Source organism: Agelaius tricolor, unplaced genomic scaffold, assembly GCF_023055355.1.
Source record: "Agelaius tricolor isolate 1412-34295 unplaced genomic scaffold, bAgeTri1.0.p SCAF_6, whole genome shotgun sequence".
Taxonomy (NCBI): Eukaryota; Metazoa; Chordata; class Aves; order Passeriformes; family Icteridae; genus Agelaius; species Agelaius tricolor.
Window position 1 is genome coordinate 8,419,354 of NW_027269266.1, and position 17,410 is coordinate 8,436,763.

A 17,410-nucleotide genomic window follows, 5' to 3' on the forward strand; every position below is an offset into this window, starting at 1 on the left:
CCTGGTAGCCTCCAGCAGGAGCTGCCAGACACAGAGCAAATTCTCCACTCACCATTGTTATTCTTTATGCTGCTGCCATGGCAGATCATGGAACAGAAGGACATACTCCCCCATCTCCATTTTGGTAAAGCTGTCTCCTCCCCCAATAACCATAAAGAGGAGCAACTGGGAAAGACAAAACATGGTGTGTCTTTATTGTAGACTTCCTTAAAGAACTTCAAAGTTTTCCCAGGATCACACAGTAACTACAGCTATTAATACTGTATTCCTGAGAGTACTCCTGAGTGTGCCTCAGCCATGTTCCTGAGATGCATTAGATGGCATTACTCTTCTGGGGCAGTATTGTCACTCTCCAAAGCTCTTTGATCCATCACCATGCATGCCCTTTGTAATGATAATTTAGTAAGAGAGTCTGATACTTAATAATTCAATTTTGGAACTTCCCCTTTGTGTGTGATGTGCCTTTTGTGTGCTGATATGAAATGGCACCGTTTCAAAATAAAATCGAGCTCTTGATATTTCAGATACTGCAGATAAGTGTAAGCACTCTTGCCTGTTTATAGCTTTATTCTCTGTATTTAATGTGATACTTCTGGGTTGGTAGTTCAGAGATGAATATTTTCTGATGAAGCCTGGAGGAGCTGCCAGAGAAGAAGCAGTAGTTTTCTGTACCTGGCATCTACCAGTGCCCCTTGGCCCTGACCTCTTGCATCCAATTTATAGAGCAAAAGGTTAGGGAAGCTGCCAGGCCTGTTTGGGGCCTTGCCTTTTCATTGGGAGGACCAGAGTGGGACTGAATATTTTTCTTCAACTTGGCTACTGACATGGAGATTTTCAAAACCAAGACATTAAACTGAAGCAAAATTGCTTCCAGAAATACCATTTTCTGACTAGCCTGTTATTTGTCTTTTAAACTGCTGAAATTAAAAGCTGAGGTGGACTGCATATTGCTGCCAGACCAGGTTATCAACTAACCCCTCTGAAAAGCTTTCTTCTGTTATGGAAACAGGAGGAGAAAAAGGAAGCTGGGGAAGGGTCTGGAACACAAGTCATATGAGGAACAGCTGAGGGAGCTGGAGGTGTTTAGCCTGAACAAAAAGAGGCTCAGAGTTGACCTTCTCACTCTCTACAACTGCCTGAAAGGAGGCTGCAGCCAGATCAGTCTCTTCTCAGACAGCCAGCCACAGGAGGAGAGGGCATGGCCAAAAGCTGTGTTGGTTGATGTTTACATTGGACATTAGGAGGAATTTCTTCACAGAAAGGGTGATTAGACATTGGAATGTGCTGCCCAGGGAGGTGGTGGAGTCACTGTCCCTGGAGGTGTTTAAGGGAAGACTGGACATGGCACACAGTGCCATGGTGTGGGTGACATGGCAATGTGTTGGCATCTTAATGCAAAGCTCCCATACCCTTTCAGGGATTTTTCATGGGCATCTCCTTGCAGCACCGACTCCTTCTTCCTCACAGCACAACCAACAAACTCCAACAACAACTCTGGCCTCACCCAGCTAACCCACTCTTTTATAGTACTCATCCTTATTGAACACAGCTGTGGCCTGTTGAGGGCAGGCCTGTTCCTGATCTCTGGTAATCAGTGCAGCTGCAGCTCCTCAGGGGTGAGATTACCTTCTGCACTATCTTTATTTTCTTACATTCTATCCCCTCACAGTGCTGTTGGGTCATAGGTTGAATTCAGTGGTCTCAGAGGTCTTCTCCAACCTAATTTATTCTGTGATTCTGTAATGCCACATCTAGTCATAATGCAAATTCCTGCATGTGTTCTGCAGAAGCATTTCTTACAGAGGAATGCTTGGGTGGCTCCCTGGGCCTTGTCCATTCTTGTACCTGTTTTGGCAAGTTCCTTTCTGGCAGATTGGTACAGCACATGGTCTGAGCCTTGCTGGTGCCATTAGTTACCCTTGCACAATGTACAAGAATAATTTTGTGTCATTCAGTTTCAAATTTGTATGAATTACAGTCTACTAAAATGATGGTTTAAACATGAAATGGAGAATAAGTGTTACATGCCTGAAATTTATCATAAATATGAATGAGAATGTCTCAGTGTAGAAAACCAGCTGGGATAAGGAATTTTCTGGTCCAAAAGAAACAAACTTGACATGGTCTTACTTCTGACTTCTGAAACAAGAGGACACAATACTTAGAATGGTACCCAAATCTTGTTCTCTTGAAAACTCTCCAAGAAAGTAGTAATGTAGAGGCAGTGTGAGAGCGGGGTGCCAGGGCCTGCTGGGATAAATAGAATTTATCCAGGGCCTGGTCCTGGTTAATTTGAATGTTGAGGCTCAGTTTCATGGGGGTGCACAGGGCATGTCTGCATGTGAGTCTGGAGCACCTGCAATGGGCACCTGGGCCTCGGGGGCTCACACCTAAAAGTGCCATGGACTGGGGAAGGCTGGGTCTGCTGTCCCAGCTGCTGGGCAGGCTGAGTGTCCCAGGACACCTCGTGGAAGGATCTTTCCAGAAACTGGGGAAATGTGGGGATATACTTAGAGAAAAGCTCCTTCTATTCCATAAAATGATGTATTTGCAGGCAAAATGCAATATAAATAAAGTGTGAAGTCAAATCTCAGTGCTCAAGAGCACTTCAAGAAGGCAGACTGAAGTGGTCATATCAAAATGTTTAGGAAGCTGCATGTCCCTTCAGAAGGGGGCAGCTGCAGCCCCACTGTAAGACCTGAGACAGGAATGGCTCTGACATCATATTTATGATTCAGTAGTGCTCATGCAGTCATTACTGAAGGTAATTGCTGGAAAGGATTAACTACCATCTGGCTGATAAAATGAATTCGTACTTTTCAAATACCTTACAAATTTCCACTGCACTGGACAGCTGTTTGGAGCATTTCAGCAAAACCAGGAGCACAGTTAAATAAAGGAAATGTAAAAGAAGTTATGCATTTAAATTTCTAGTACTGTAGAAAAATGTGCAATCACAGATTAACACATAACTAAATTCTCTCAAGTGAAAAATGTCATGTTTTGTGTGGAGAAAAAAAAAATCCAAACCAGTGTGGAAGCCAAGGGAATTCCTAATTTTTAATCTAGTTTGCCTCCCAAAGAGTATAAAGTAATTTTTATTTAAAATTATTTTTTATTTAAAGTTTATTTTTATTTAAAACTGATGTGCATGCCAGCTTACTGTCAAGTGGAAAACAGAGATAGACATGCAAACTGCAGGACGTGCCTACATTCAGGTATCTTAGATATCTGTATTTCTTGTTTGTGGAAGATACACAAAAAACCCTAGAGCACAAGGTACAGTCAAGTTCATAAATTGCTCCAGAATTCATTCATTCTTTGTCTTTACCTGAAAGGATTTACAATGAAGTGTGAGACAAGTCACTGAAAGTTACTGTGAAAAAAAAAAAGAAATTAAGTAAAAACAATAAGGAGGGAAGTAAGAGTGTGCTTGTTTGGGGTTAGGAGTTCATCAGCCTGATGGAGATGAGGCTGCTGCAGCCCCATGACTGCAGACCCAGCTGAAAGGAAGACTGAGACACACATGGGACCTCAAAGATCATCTCGTTCAACCCCCTGCCATGGGCAGGGACACCTTCCACTATCCCAGGCTGCTCAGAGCCCAATCCAACCCAGCCTTGAACACTGCCAGGGATGGGGCAGCCACAGCTTCTCCAGACAACCTGTTCTGTGTCTCATCGCCCTCACTGTGAGGAATTTCTTCCTAATATTAAAAATGTCCCCTTTTCTCAGTTTGTACCCATTACTCCTTGTCCTATCACTCACTGACAAGGAGTCCCTCTCTGGCTTTGCTGTAGGCCCCTTTTAGACTCTGGAAATTTCCTGTGAAGTTTCCACACAACCTTCTCTGAACAGCCCCAAGTTTTCAGCCTGTTGAGCATCTGTGTATGTGTGAAAAACACTAATCACTTATTTTTAAAATTTTAAAAGTTTAATAGTAATAAAATGGTTATAAAAATAGTAATATAATTAGAGTAATAACAATTTGGACCATTAGGATTTAGAACAATACGAGACAATAAGAACAAAGAGTTATGGATGGTCCGGGTAGCTTTTTCTGGGCAAAATCAACCTGAAAAAGGAAACATGTTAACAGAGGATTAACCCTTAAAAACAATAGCCTGTTGCATATTCATACACTTCATACATGATGTGTAAATTCCATTCAAACACAGGATTCTGTCTGGTCAGTGTCAACTTCTTCCTCTGAAACCTAACAGCATCTTCAGGGCTGAGCAAGGCGAGAAGAACTCGATAAGGGAGCAATAAATTCTCTTTCTCTGAAAGATTTAGGTGTCCTGTGGCTGCTATCTTGGTGCGAGTCCTCTCTTAAAAAAAGTACCCTACATAGCATAGTTTCCATTTTAACATTATGTTATAACCTAAAACTATATTTAACACACTATTTAAGAAAATTAATACAGCATCACTTTCTAACATAACATATATAATTTTCATTTTAATATTTGCAAAAAGCCAATCATAAAATATGCAATTTTCACAGTATGCATGTACACATACACTGACACACAGTGTGCATGCACCATGGTCCCTCCAGTTCCTGGCATCCCAGGAACATGGCCACCATGGAGCTCTTTTCCTGTGGCAGGCACCTGGCTTCTCACTCACAGGAACAGAACAGAGAGCCCCCTCAATCTGGAAAATGGTCAGGAATGGAGTTTAGTAAAAAGGGCAGACTGCAGTGATAGGATGTGCAGGCTATGATCAGACATTTGTACTGACCATGGTGTGCTACCAGCCTCTTTTATCCCTTTTTCTCTCAATTTCCCCACACTTTTCCCTCCCTTATCAACGTTAATCCCTTGGTCTTCACAGCTTTCATTCTTCCTCTTAACATCCCATATGTCTTTCAAGACACTCTCTGAGACATGACATTCTTCAATAAAGACACTGAGGTGCTGGATTGTGTCCAGGGAAGGGCTATGGAGCTGGAGCAGCATCTGCAGCACAAATTCCATAAGGAGCAGTTGAGGGAGCTGGGGGAGTTTAGCCTGGAGAACAGGAGGCTCAGTTGTACTGCTCTCTACAACTCCCTGAAGGGAGGCTGCAGCCAGAGGGGGCTCGGCCTCTTATTCCAGGGAACCAGTGACAGGACAACAGGACATCACCTCAATCTGTGCCAGGGGAAGTTTAGGCTGGACATTTGGAAGAATTTCTTCAGAGAAAGGATGATCAGACACTGGAACAGGCTGCCCAGCGAGGTGATGGAGTCACTGTCCCTGGAAGGCCTTGAGGAAAGAGTTAAGGATGTGGCAAAGTGGCATTGAGTTGACATGGTGGTGTTTGGACTCAGTGACCTCGGAGGTGTTTTCCAACCTAACAGATTCTGTGATTCTTGCACAATCTCAAGATATTTTTCCACGCATCCCATGGGTGACCCAGAGCTGCTCCTGGAGATCCATCTGGTGGATCCATCTGGTGGGTGCCTCTGCTGGGCCACAGCACTGTGTGCCAGCTGTGACAGCCTGGGGACGAGGCCACTCGTGGGCCCCTTGGCCCCTGTAAGGCTTTCGGGGTCCCTTCTACCATCCTTATTCCCTGTACTATTAACTCCTTCGTGCTAATGGAGATCTGCCTTTACTCAGCGCTCAACAGGCTGAGGGTGTATTTTGCCTTCGCGGCCCTACGGGGCTCAAGCCATGTCTGCCCCGGATCAAGACATCAGGGAGCCATTGCCAGAACCTGCTGGCGATCAAGTGCTTTTCAGACTCAACCCCAAGCGCCTTCCCCGCTTCTATCTTCCCCCTGTCTCTCCATCCCTCTCTCCCTCCCTCCTTCCCTCCCTCCCGCTCCCGGCCCGCCCGGGCCGGACGCGCGCAGCTCTCGCGAGAGCGCCGGGCGCGCTCCCTTTCCGGCGCGTGGCGCGGCGGTGGCGGTGGCCATGGCGCTCTACAACTTCAAGAAGATCACGGTGGTTCCGTCTGCCAAGGTACGGCCGCGCTCCCTCACTCCAGCCCCGGCCCCTGCCCCGGCCCCTGCCCTCAGTGCCCTCTGCACCGGGCCGTCCCTCCCGTTCTTCTCGCTCGGCGCCTTCCGAGGACCGCGCTGCCCTCCTGCACCTTCCGCGGTGCCGGCGTGGTGTCGGCCTTCGCCTCCTCCCCCTCCCGCGGGAGCCGTGGACTCGCCCGTGCTGGTGCTGCTGCGCCCGGCGGCCCGTACCATGTACAGTGTCGGGGGGGTCCTGTCAGAGAGGCTCCTGAGCAGGGATCCTGAGGCCGCGCTTCTCCCTGCGGGGCTGTCCCCCATAAAAATCCCTGTTTTCCAACCTGCCTCATACCGAAACTCATCGCAGCATCTTGCTTCAAAATAAAGTCTTTTGCCAGTCGGAAAAAAGGGTTTTAAGCACGGTGAGGGGAGCTCCGGCAGGGCTCTGACTGGCCGGGCCTCGGTCCATTGCAATAGAAACTGGACAGGGAATGTGCAAACTTCTTATTCTTGCCCGTCCTAAAACATACGTGTCCAACTCTGGCTGTACTTAACTCGTTAGCGTGCTCCTCCTCCAAAATAAAATTATTGCCTTTACAAGAACTTGACGTTTTGTGTAATTAATCATGTTTTCTCGATTGCAGGACTTCATAGATTTGACATTGTCAAAGACTCAGCGAAAGACCCCAACTGTCATTCACAAACATTATCAAATCCATCGGATTCGACATTTTTATATGCGAAAAGTCAAATTTACTCAACAAAATTACCATGACAGACTCACTCAGATCTTAACAGATTTCCCGAAGTTAGATGTAAGTGTTTTCTCATTTGCTGATTTCTCTGTGTAGACAATTTGGCTGATTTCGAGTAGATTTTAATGTGAGTAGTGGGCAAAACCTGTACTGCAAAAGTTGTATGTTCCTATGAAGAACAGAAGTCTAAGTTGTGCCCGTGGACAGTCATGAAAGGCTGGATTTTACAAGCTTTTAGCTGATATGTTATGTTTTCCAGAAGTTGCTTTTAAATTAAGACAAAATGTGGGGGGTTTGAGTATGTTGTGTCCGCCTATTTCTTCTTTGTGTGTGCATATGGAAATTCTGCTTATGTTTAATCTTCCCGAGGAAATACCAAGAAATGTAATATATCATATTGCTTCCCATCTTCAGGAGTTAATTTGACAACATAAATGTTGTCATCAGCCCCATAAAGGGTGGGTTAGAAAAACGGTATTAACTTCCAACAACTGCAGCTGTATCCGGGTGCCCGGTGGGAGTCTTTGATGGGCAGTTTTCTGCTCAGACTGAAATTATTCACCTATTAAATTGTTTTTCTTGAAAATTTCATATCCAGTGAGTGTTGCTCCAGAATTCCCAGAAATATCTTCTGGAGTTTTTTTTAACATGATGAAATTTCTTCAGGTAAATATATAACTAGCTAAAATACACTACTTAAAAGATTTGTACCAGTGATGCCACTTGAAAAGTTGCTGGTTGAAAAGTTAAGAATTTATTTGGGCATTTAAAAAACCCTTTTTGTCCAGTCTTGTATAGAATTTAATGCAGCAATCAGAAAAGAAAAGGAATTAATAGTATTGCTGTGTTTCTGCAATAATATGAATTTCCTCTTAGACACAATTTCAGTTGGCTTCTTGCACTTTTTATTGGAAAAAAAGAGACGTCAAAGTTGTAATATGAAGTATTTTAGAAAGCAAAAGATCAACTGGAAACTCTGTATGAATAAGTCAAAGATGTGTTTGCAGAAGAAATTCAGAGCAATTAAGATTCATACATTTAATGACCAAGCAGATTATTTTTCTAACATAAGATAGTAATGAAGATTGTTTGGCTTTTAGTGTCATTTGTGTTAATGTCATTTGTTCTCCAGTCCATTGTTGTGGGGAAAAAAAAAAGAACTTCTATTGTGTGCAAAAAATAGTCATCTTAGAGTAAAAAAATACGAGAAAATACTTAACATCAGATTCTGCTTTGAACTTAACAAGATTCTGCTTTTGTTTTAGGATATTCATCCTTTTTACGCAGACCTGATGAATGTCCTGTATGACAAAGACCACTACAAGCTGGCTTTGGGGCAGATCAATATTGCCAAGAACCTGATTGACAAGTAAGGGCTGTTGATTTCTCTGGTTTTACCCATACCTGGGGGATTGTGGCTGACCTGTGATCATCTCATTTCTCTGGTTTTGCCCGTGTCTGGGGGATTGTGGCTGACTGTGACTGTGTTCACAGGGGTCTGAGGAAGAGGGAAGAGACAAGGATCTGACTCCATGTTTCAGAAGGCTTGATTTATTATTTTATGATATATATTACATTAAAACTATACTAAAAGAATAGAAGAAAGGATTTCATCAGAAGGCTAGCTAGGAATAGAAAAAGAAGGAATGAATAACAAAGGCTTGTGGCTCGGACTCTCTGTCCGAGCCAGCTGGGCTGTGATTGGCCATTAATTAGAAACAACCACATAAGACCAATCACAGATCCACCTGTTGCATTCCACAGCAGCAGATAACCATTGGTTACATTTTGTTCCTGAGGCCTCTCAGCTTCTCAGGAGGAAACATCCTAAGGAAAGGATTTTTCAGAAAATATCATGGCTACAGCTGACCTGTGCTCATCTCATTTCTCTGTTTTGCCCATGCCTGGGGATGGTTGGCTGACCTGTGATCACCTCATTTCCCTGTTTTTGCCCGTGCCTGGGGGATGGTTGGCTGACCTGTGATCCCCTCATTTCTCTGGTTTTGCCCCTGCCTGGGGGATTGACAATGTGTGCTTGCCTGTGCCTGCAGCGTGGCCAAGGACTACGTGCGGCTGATGAAGTACGGGGACTCCCTGTACCGCTGCAAGCAGCTCAAACGCGCCGCCCTGGGCCGCATGTGCACCATCATCAAGAGACAGAAACAGAGCCTGGAGTATTTGGAGCAAGGTTGGTGTTACATATGGGCTGAAAAAAGGCACCTGAATTGGGTATAAAATTTATTAGGCTTAGTAGAAGAATGTGTTTAGTACAGGTTACAGATCCAGGAAACACAGGAACGGTTTTAAAATCCCCCAATACTTTGTGTTTATTTTTCAACAAAATCGTTTTCTCTTTGAATATTTATTAAATTTTATGGTATTACTAACAGTGGTAAAACTTTTTCTTTGTTTAAAAGTCACAGACATGCTTTTACTTACCATTCTTTTCACTAACATGTATGTGAAAAATGTTGCTAAAGATTTTGCAGACATTACTCCTTACTTCAGACTTATTATTCCTTCAGGTTACGTTGCCTGACTTGGTGGACTCATTCTAGCTGTAATACAGTGGTCTTCATTTCTTAAATATTTCTTAAATTTTATTTTTGTTGTATGTAGATACTTGTGAAATCTGCAAATTGTTACATACTTTCATAAATGATCATGTATCAGAAATGTTACTAATTTTTAGGTAAACAATTCAGCATATGTGTAGTTATTCCATCTCAGTAAAAATAAGTTATCAGAGATACTTAAAAAATCTTTTCCACATTTCAGTGCGTCAGCATTTGTCTCGTTTGCCAACCATTGATCCCAATACACGAACTCTTCTGCTGTGTGGCTACCCAAATGTTGGGAAGTCCAGCTTTATAAATAAGGTATGTGAGTGGTTTTTCCATAGATAATATTTGAGATACAATTTAATTAAAATAAGGTAACTTTTAAACAATTTGATATAGTTGTGGCAGTGTCTGATGTGAGCATTAGCAAGTTCAAATGTGTGAGTAGAGGTTGAATGAAATTCCTGGAGGAATAAATGGAAAGTTTTGATAGATTTCACTCTTAAAAATCCTTATCTTTTCCACAATAGCATCCCATTAGCATATTTTCTGATAGACAAATACTTGCAGGGAAGCTAGAATAACCAGTTTTTAGTTTTTTTTTTTTTACTCTGTAGCAAAGGCAGTGCATTATAATTAGAATATGCTGCTTTCAACTTCAGGAATTTTTAAAGAAATGTGTGTGACTTAATCTTGTTTTAAGGTTACAAGAGCAGATGTAGAAGTGCAGCCTTATGCCTTTACCACGAAATCTCTCTTTGTGGGACATATGGATTATAAGTATCTACGTTGGCAGGTAAGGACTGTTACTATTTTGCAGTTTCTTGAAAGAGTGAGCTGGTTATAGCCTGATTTGCCTTTTTGCCATAGGAGCTACAATTTTGTGTCTTGATGAGACATGGTGTGTCTGACAGCTGCTGTGCAAGGTGCAGTGTGCCAAGTGAGAGCAGCAGTCAAAACTTGTTCTAAAAATGTACATGCATGGGTCTGTGTTCAATTGGAGGGAAGATGGGAAATGGAACTATTGACTAAAGCCAGATCACTTTTTATCACTCTCAAATTCTGGGCTGGGTAGGGGCAGCATTTTCCCTTCCTCTACAATACTTGGAGTGTTGGTTATGAAATCTCATTCTTCTTCCATTTCTACATTCTCAGTTTGGCAGAGCTCACAGTTCTATTTATGACTGAAAGGAAAAACTGTCACTGTCTTAAAAAAGTCAATATCAATGAACAATCAACCATGTGTTCTGCAATAGCTGATCAGTAACACCTGGCTGAATGATGTTAATTTTAGGTGGTAGACACTCCTGGTATTTTGGATCACCCCCTGGAGGACAGGAACACCATTGAGATGCAGGCTATCACTGCCCTGGCACATCTGCGTGCTGCTGTGCTCTACGTCATGGATGTGTCTGAGCAGTGTGGGCACAGCCTGGAGGAGCAGGTGGAGCTCTTCAGAAATATTAAGCCATTGTTTGCCAACAAGGTGAGTTTTGTTCACATTATTAACAAACCCCAGGGGTTTATAACATGGTAACTTGAATTAAGATTTTTTTTTTGCCTTTTTATCAGCCGCTTATAATCGTTGCAAACAAATGCGATGTGAAGAGGATTTCAGAACTTCCTGAAGAGAGCCAGGTTAGGCTACTTCTCTCACCTCTTTGTCTTCTGATGTTTACAAGAATTCTGTGTGGGCATTGCGGATGGTTATAATTTTTATTGGGCAAAATCTTTTACATGATCATTCCTTAATTGAGGTGCTCTAATTGTGCAATGGGAGGTAGCTTTGCAGGTCTCGACCCCATCTTTCTTTAGTACTGTCTAATGTAGTCCTTGCCTAAGTATTTTAAATGCATTTTAAATGCTAAATGGGAGGCAGGTTCTTAATGGTTTCAGAAATCTCTGATGGTGTGAGAACTTTCAGCTACTGCCTTAATTGGAAGTTAGACAATGGCTTTACTCAATAATCCTTTCAGTGACAGGCACAGTGAGCACTAGACTCAGAGGTCTTGCTGAACAGTTGCAATAAAAGGTCCCACAGGCTTAATTCAATTGTATCTACAGGCTAAAGCTCATAGAATTTGTGTTTCTCTCACTCTTTTTGTTTCTTTTTCCCTTATGGGTCATTTATAGGTGCCTTTTTTATTTGCTTAGAATATAAGAAAGAGATTAAATAGAACTATAATTGTAAACTTTCCATCATCATTTTAGAAACATCTTCTAATAAAATAGTAATACATTGTATGTACTGATATTGGATTAAGATTTCTGGTCTTTATGTATTGTGGTATATTAAGAAATGCACAGGATGTCATTATTTGGGTTACTTTTTCAATTTTAGAAAATATTTGAAGCTTTTGAAGCAGAAGGATTTTCTGTAATAGAGACAAGTACGCTAACTGAAGAAGGTGTAATCCAAGTTAAAACAGAGGTAGGTGCATTCTCTTAGTTTTATCCCAAATGAACAGCTACTATCTTGCTTCACTTTATGAGTTTAATCTTAGTTAGACTGCATTATACTGCATTATACTGATAAACTTCAAAAATGTTTTCCTTGTTGCACCTCAGTGAGCTTGGGTGAAAATGGAAAATAATGTTGTGATAATTTTTTTTAATTGTGATTTTTTTCTGAGTGCTATTTAAAAAAATACTTACCTGCATATGCATCTTCCCAGGATGCCTTTAATATAGAATAATTTGATGCTTTCTTGAGAGTTAGAAGTGTAAGACAAAAAGAGAGTAAGATATGAAGCCAGATACTTGGGATTGAATGCCTGCAGTGTCACTTGCTGTGTCTAAAAGGGTTTGTTCCTCACCTTACCTTGCCATGTGCCCTTTCAGGCCTGTGACAGACTGTTGGCCCATCGTGTTGATACGAAAATGAAAGGAAACAAAGTGAATGAAGTACTGAATAGATTACACTTGGCCATGCCAACCAAAAGAGATAACAAGGTAGGCTACATGTTTACACTATTTAATGTATTTCCCAGTACTTCTTAAGTAGGACAAGAATTCTGTCATTGTTAATCTGCAAACAGATTCATATGATGAAGTTTTCTAATTTATTATCTCCAAGTGCCTTTCCTGCTGGGAGCTTGGGATATTTATTCTTCAGAAATACATTACAGTGCAGCTGGTGATTTATAGCAGTGTAAAAAAATTGATGTGAACTTTTCCTTTTTTTGTTGGGGTGGATTTGTTCCAGGAGCGACTGCCTTTTATACCTGAAGGAGTAGTAGCTCGTAAGAAACGCATGGAAGTGGACACTCCCAAGAGGAAATTGGTAAGTGGCATCTCTAAATCAGGAAATCAGCAGCTGGATTTTAAATTTGCTGTGTCAGTCCATAGCTTCTAAATTAGATGATATCTAAAGCCATGTATGTCTTTGCAGGAGAGAGATATTGAACTTGAAATGGGAGATGATTATATTTTGGATCTGCAGAGTAAGTATTAGATAAGAATTGGTATTACCATTATTATTACTAAAGTGTGGCTATTTGAGCCTTAAGGGGGAATACCTAAACCTGACTCCTTTCAACTAATTGCTAGTGCCACCATTTCATTGCATACTATCCTTCTGTTCCAGAACTGGAGATCTTTTCTGATGTGTTTTGTGATGTTACTCAGTTGTTTCCCATTTTGGAGTCACAGACATGAAACAGCTGGTCTGATTATTCAAGTGATTTTTTTCTTTCCGTTCTGTATTATAGTATTTCATTAATTTCTGATGCTCTCTTTGCTAAGAAAGTATCAATATGAGAGAGAACTGCATGTATTGTGTTTCAGCTGGATTTTTGTTGCCTGCCATGGCTTGGGGCAGTGAGTCATGCCATAACTGAACAATCTTTGGCAGTAGGATGGAGATCAGAAATATTTGTGAATATAGCAGAGCTGCTGCCAGATTCTTAGGGATAGGGCACTTCTTTTGTGTGTGTGTTCTGTGTGTTGTTTTTTGTCAGGGAACATTCTTTGAAATTAATTTTTGTCTCTTTATCAACTTTTGTTGTATTTTTAAGAATACTGGGACTTAATGAATTCATCTGAGAAATATGATAAGATTCCAGAGATATGGGAAGGCCATAATATACTTGACTACATTGATCCTGATATAATGAGAGTGAGTTTTCCATTTTTTGCTTTACACTTTTCTTTCCTTTTTATCTCTTACTTGTTTTTTGCCAGTTACCATTTGTAGATTAAAAACAATGTATCATGAGAACCTGTTCTTTTTTGCATTGTCTGCAATTGTTATGGGAGAAGAGACTAGTTTTTAAATGATAAAGGACAGAATTTCAGAAGAATGGAAAATTGCTTCACCTTGTCAGAATGATGGTGATCTTATCTGTTCCATTCTAAAATATGAGGTTTGCACTAGAAGTTACATTTCTTTGTTCTTTGACTACAGCTACAGGAATGTATCTGTCAAACTTTATGTTTTTTTAATAATATGAAATCCATCCATCAGATTTATGTCTGTGGAGGAAATGGATTGAATGCTCAATTTGTAACATTTTTATTTAATTACAATCACTGTTTGGATTTCCTGCTGGGTTGTTAAGGAGGAGTGGTGAGCCCATGGAGGCTGCCAGTTATGCAGCTGGGTTCCTGTGAATTGCTGGTGTTCTGGACTCATGTTGAACGTCAGAAGAGAAGGGTTTTTCAGTCTGTTTCCAGAAATGGCAGAGCAAGCACAGCTCCCAGGACAGTACAGCTGCTTTCACACCCTGGGCAGCTTTGGGCAGGCACACAGATTTAGCCAAGTGTTGATGTGGAGTGATGGAGTTGGTCTGCACAGCCGTGTGTCCATGGGTTCACAGTAATCTCTATCACCAGCTCCATTAGCTGTGGCTCACTGTGGTTATCAGGCAGTGTAGTTCCTTTTTTCAAGGGCCTGTGTGCTGTCATGGCCCAGGAACGTGTACAAATGTGATGTTGAGGATCATAAGTCAAGGATCTGATCTCCACTTTACCTCTTCAAAATCTAAGAAACTGGAAGAATTGGAGAAAGAAGAAGAGCTGAGAGAAGCTGCTGGAGAATATGACAGTGAACCAGAAAGTGAAGATGAAGAAATGATGGAAATCAGACAATTGGCAAGAAAGATCCGAGAAAAGAAGAAACTGAAAATTCTGCAGTCAAAGGAGAAAGATGTTCACGGTCCAAGAATGCCTAGAACAGCTAAAAAGGTGAGTGTAGAACATGTTCTGTAAAAACATGTTCTGTAAAAAAAATTTTGCTGCTATGTAACAGCATCATGAAAGCATGTATCACTGTTGGATGGTGGAACTGGTGGCTTTTGCTCATACTTGGCCCTTCTGTTGCTCCCTTCTGTTCTCTCAAGAATTCTGGTCACTGCTTAGCTGAGGAGGGATAGTAGCCCTTTTTTTTGTGTCACATAAGTGCATCTTGTGTAAAACTCCATATGTACTGCAGAAAAGGTTTTTAATAATGTGATTCAGTTTGTTTAAGTGGGTTGTTTCATTGTATATTGTCTGTTTGCTTAAAATTCAAAGAGTTACAGGAATTAGATAATTAATTAAAATCACAATAATGTAAAATTTGTTCTGGAAGAGGTGATGTGTCTTTTTGGTAGCCAGGTATCACTCTGTCTGATGGCAGTCTCTTCTAACCAGTCCAGGACAATTGCAAAGTAATAAACTGGTAACTAGACTTTTGAGAAAATGAATCTAGCTGCTGTTGCCCCCAGGACCTCTTACCTTCTCCAGAGTGTGTGCCTTTTGGGAGAAAAGGAAACATTTTTGACCAAACAACCTTTCCTTGTCAGCTTCCCCCTGAAAAGGCAAACTAATTATATGATCTTTAGGAATGTTGGTCCATTGGAGTCCTGTGAAGCAGAATTTATGGGTGCAAAAAAATAAGTTGCAAAAAATGAAATATGAAGGTAGGATGTCAGTTACCTGTGTCATTGATAAAGCCAGAAATATAAAGTGAATATAATGGAATTGTGGTGGTATATTGGGACAAAAAGTAAGGTGGAAGGCTTTTTTTTAAAAGAAATGTATTTTCTTAATTGTGTTTTTACAGGTCCAGAGGAAGGTGTTAGAGAAAGAAATGACTGATCTTGGACTTGACATGACTAATAAAGATGATGTAAGTTTTTGCTAATTGAACATAATATTTATTAAAAAGAGACTTAGATTTCTTTGAGCACAGTTGAAATGCTTTTTAAAGTTGGCACAAGAGAGAGGTTGGGTCTGTTAAGGATGAATTAGGAACTGCAGATGAGGCAGTTGGTACTGGAATTTTTTGAGTAATGTGATTGAAACAGGTTGTATAAGCTGAAAAACTAACATTTGTCAAGAATGTGCACTGCTTTCTTGGAATTTGTGTAGGATTCAAGAACAGGCTTAGCTAAGCATACTTCTTAATTTTGAAGTCTGCTTTGTTGGATGAGACTCTACTATGTCAGAAATAGTAATAGCAACAGATCAGGCCTATCTTTTTATAGTTCATTAATTCCATAAGCTGTAATTGAAGTTTTTGAGGGCAGCTGGCATCTTTACATGTAAGGCAGATAAAGTACTTCATCACAGACTGGCCTCCAGGAGACATTTTAACATAAATGAAAAAAACCCAAAACATTTTGTACAGCAAATCCAGCAGTATTACAGCTCCCTGGATGTTGAGAGTTCTAATTCTTTAGCTACACAAGGAGTTAGGAAACAAGAACTGTCAACATTACACATCTGAAGCAAGCATTTATGGTTCTCAGAGCTGCCTTGCCATGTTGAGGTAGGAGCAATGTAGGAATGTAATACTTAATGCTATACATAATCAGTCTTTATGACTGAAATTCTTTAGGGCTATGCCCAGTGCACAGGACATTAATCAGGGTAGGCTTCGTCATTGCTCTTTTGCTGTTGCAAAATTACCTAAGTGTTGCTCTCCATTAATTTGTATCTTTTTATTGATTAGTTTTGAGTCTACTCCACCCAAAGAAAAAAGCCAGTTAGTAATTGTGGAGGAAAAAAAGCCGAATGAAATGGGAATGTTCCTGTAGCACAGAGAGACAGTGACCAACATCTGTCAAGATCTTTATGTTACTGTGGAATAACCAATATAATTTATCACAGCAGTCCACTTCCTGTTTTTCCTCTGACTCTGATCAGAAATGAGGTGTTAGTTTCTGGCTTTAAGGGTTAGATGATGTGTTCAATTTCAGGCCCATTACGTGAGGAGGTCCCGCAGCAGCACGAGGAAGCGGAAGCGCGATGAGTCTGAGACGCCCCGGTCGGTGTCGCGCAGCCGCAGCTGCTCTCGCACGCCACGGGATGTGTCTGGCCTCCGGGATGAGAAGGTTTGTTATTTACTGTATCACCTGCTGGGCAGCTCAACCAGCATGATTGTACCTGGAGCAGCTCCTGGAATCTTCAGACTAGGCTGCTTATGTTTGTCCAGAGTTTGTGCTCGGTCTCACTGCAGCTTGATCCTCTTTTCATTTGGACTCTGTTTCTCTACTTCCTTCTTACAAATAACATAGACCATTATTATCTATAATAATATAGACCAAAGAAGTACATTTTAATTCTTGTCTCTAAATGCAAATCTGAAGGAAGAATTCTTCAAACTGTGGAGTTCCACCTTTAGTAAGTGAGGAATTCCAGGCACAGCATGATCCTGTTAGTGCACTGAGAAGTTCTGCCAAGGAGGGTTAGTGCCACTTTGATAGTGTTACCGCTCTAGAGTTGGTGTTAACGTCCTCGATAAAACCACCCAGCTTAGTGGGTTTTCTTAAAGGTAAAGCTTGTTACCTGAGTTACTGAGGAAGTTACTCTGCATGTCTCTTTGTTTTTAAATAGATGGTGAAGAAGGTCAAGATTATGGCAAAGAAAGCTCAAAAGAAAATGAATCGCCTGGGCAGGAAAGGAGAGGCAGACAGGCACATATTCAACTTGAAGCCAAGACATCTGCTGGCTGGGAAGAGAAAATCTGGCAAAACACAGAGAAGATAAACAGTCTTCTGAATCAAAATTAAAAACTAATCAAAAAATCCAATTTAAAATCAAAATTAAATTTATTAAAACTAATTTCTAGTCCTGTCATCTTTTTTGGTAATACTTGGTGTTTAAGTGTGTGTTTTATGTTCGTGGTTAAGATACTTCAAATTCAATATTTCAATGTCTTGA

General features: G+C 41.0%; 1 protein-coding gene across 1 annotated transcript; it reads left to right on the plus strand.

The window, feature by feature from the left end:
* The first annotated feature begins 5,823 nt into the window (after window positions 1-5,823).
* GTPBP4 (GTP binding protein 4) lies at window positions 5,824-17,311 on the plus strand. Its single transcript, XM_071428632.1, has 17 exons — window positions 5,824-5,953; window positions 6,594-6,764; window positions 7,970-8,073; window positions 8,756-8,892; window positions 9,483-9,583; window positions 9,969-10,061; window positions 10,560-10,751; window positions 10,838-10,903; window positions 11,607-11,696; window positions 12,107-12,217; window positions 12,471-12,548; window positions 12,657-12,708; window positions 13,282-13,382; window positions 14,252-14,449; window positions 15,309-15,374; window positions 16,447-16,581; window positions 17,084-17,311. The coding sequence occupies exons 1-17, from the start codon at window positions 5,906-5,908 to the stop codon at window positions 17,234-17,236; spliced, it is 1,896 nt and encodes a 631-aa protein (XP_071284733.1). The 5' UTR covers window positions 5,824-5,905; the 3' UTR covers window positions 17,237-17,311.
* Window positions 17,312-17,410: the final 99 nt, after the last annotated feature.

Bases quoted from the DNA above. Each gene is read 5' to 3' on its own strand.
- GTPBP4 (XM_071428632.1), top strand. From the start codon at position 5,906: ATGGCGCTCTACAACTTCAAGAAGATCACGGTGGTTCCGTCTGCCAAG. The intron at 13,383-14,251 runs GTGAGTTTTCCA...TCAAAATCTAAG, and splicing joins TTGATCCTGATATAATGAGA to AAACTGGAAGAATTGGAGAA. The intron at 14,450-15,308 runs GTGAGTGTAGAA...GTGTTTTTACAG, and splicing joins TGCCTAGAACAGCTAAAAAG to GTCCAGAGGAAGGTGTTAGA.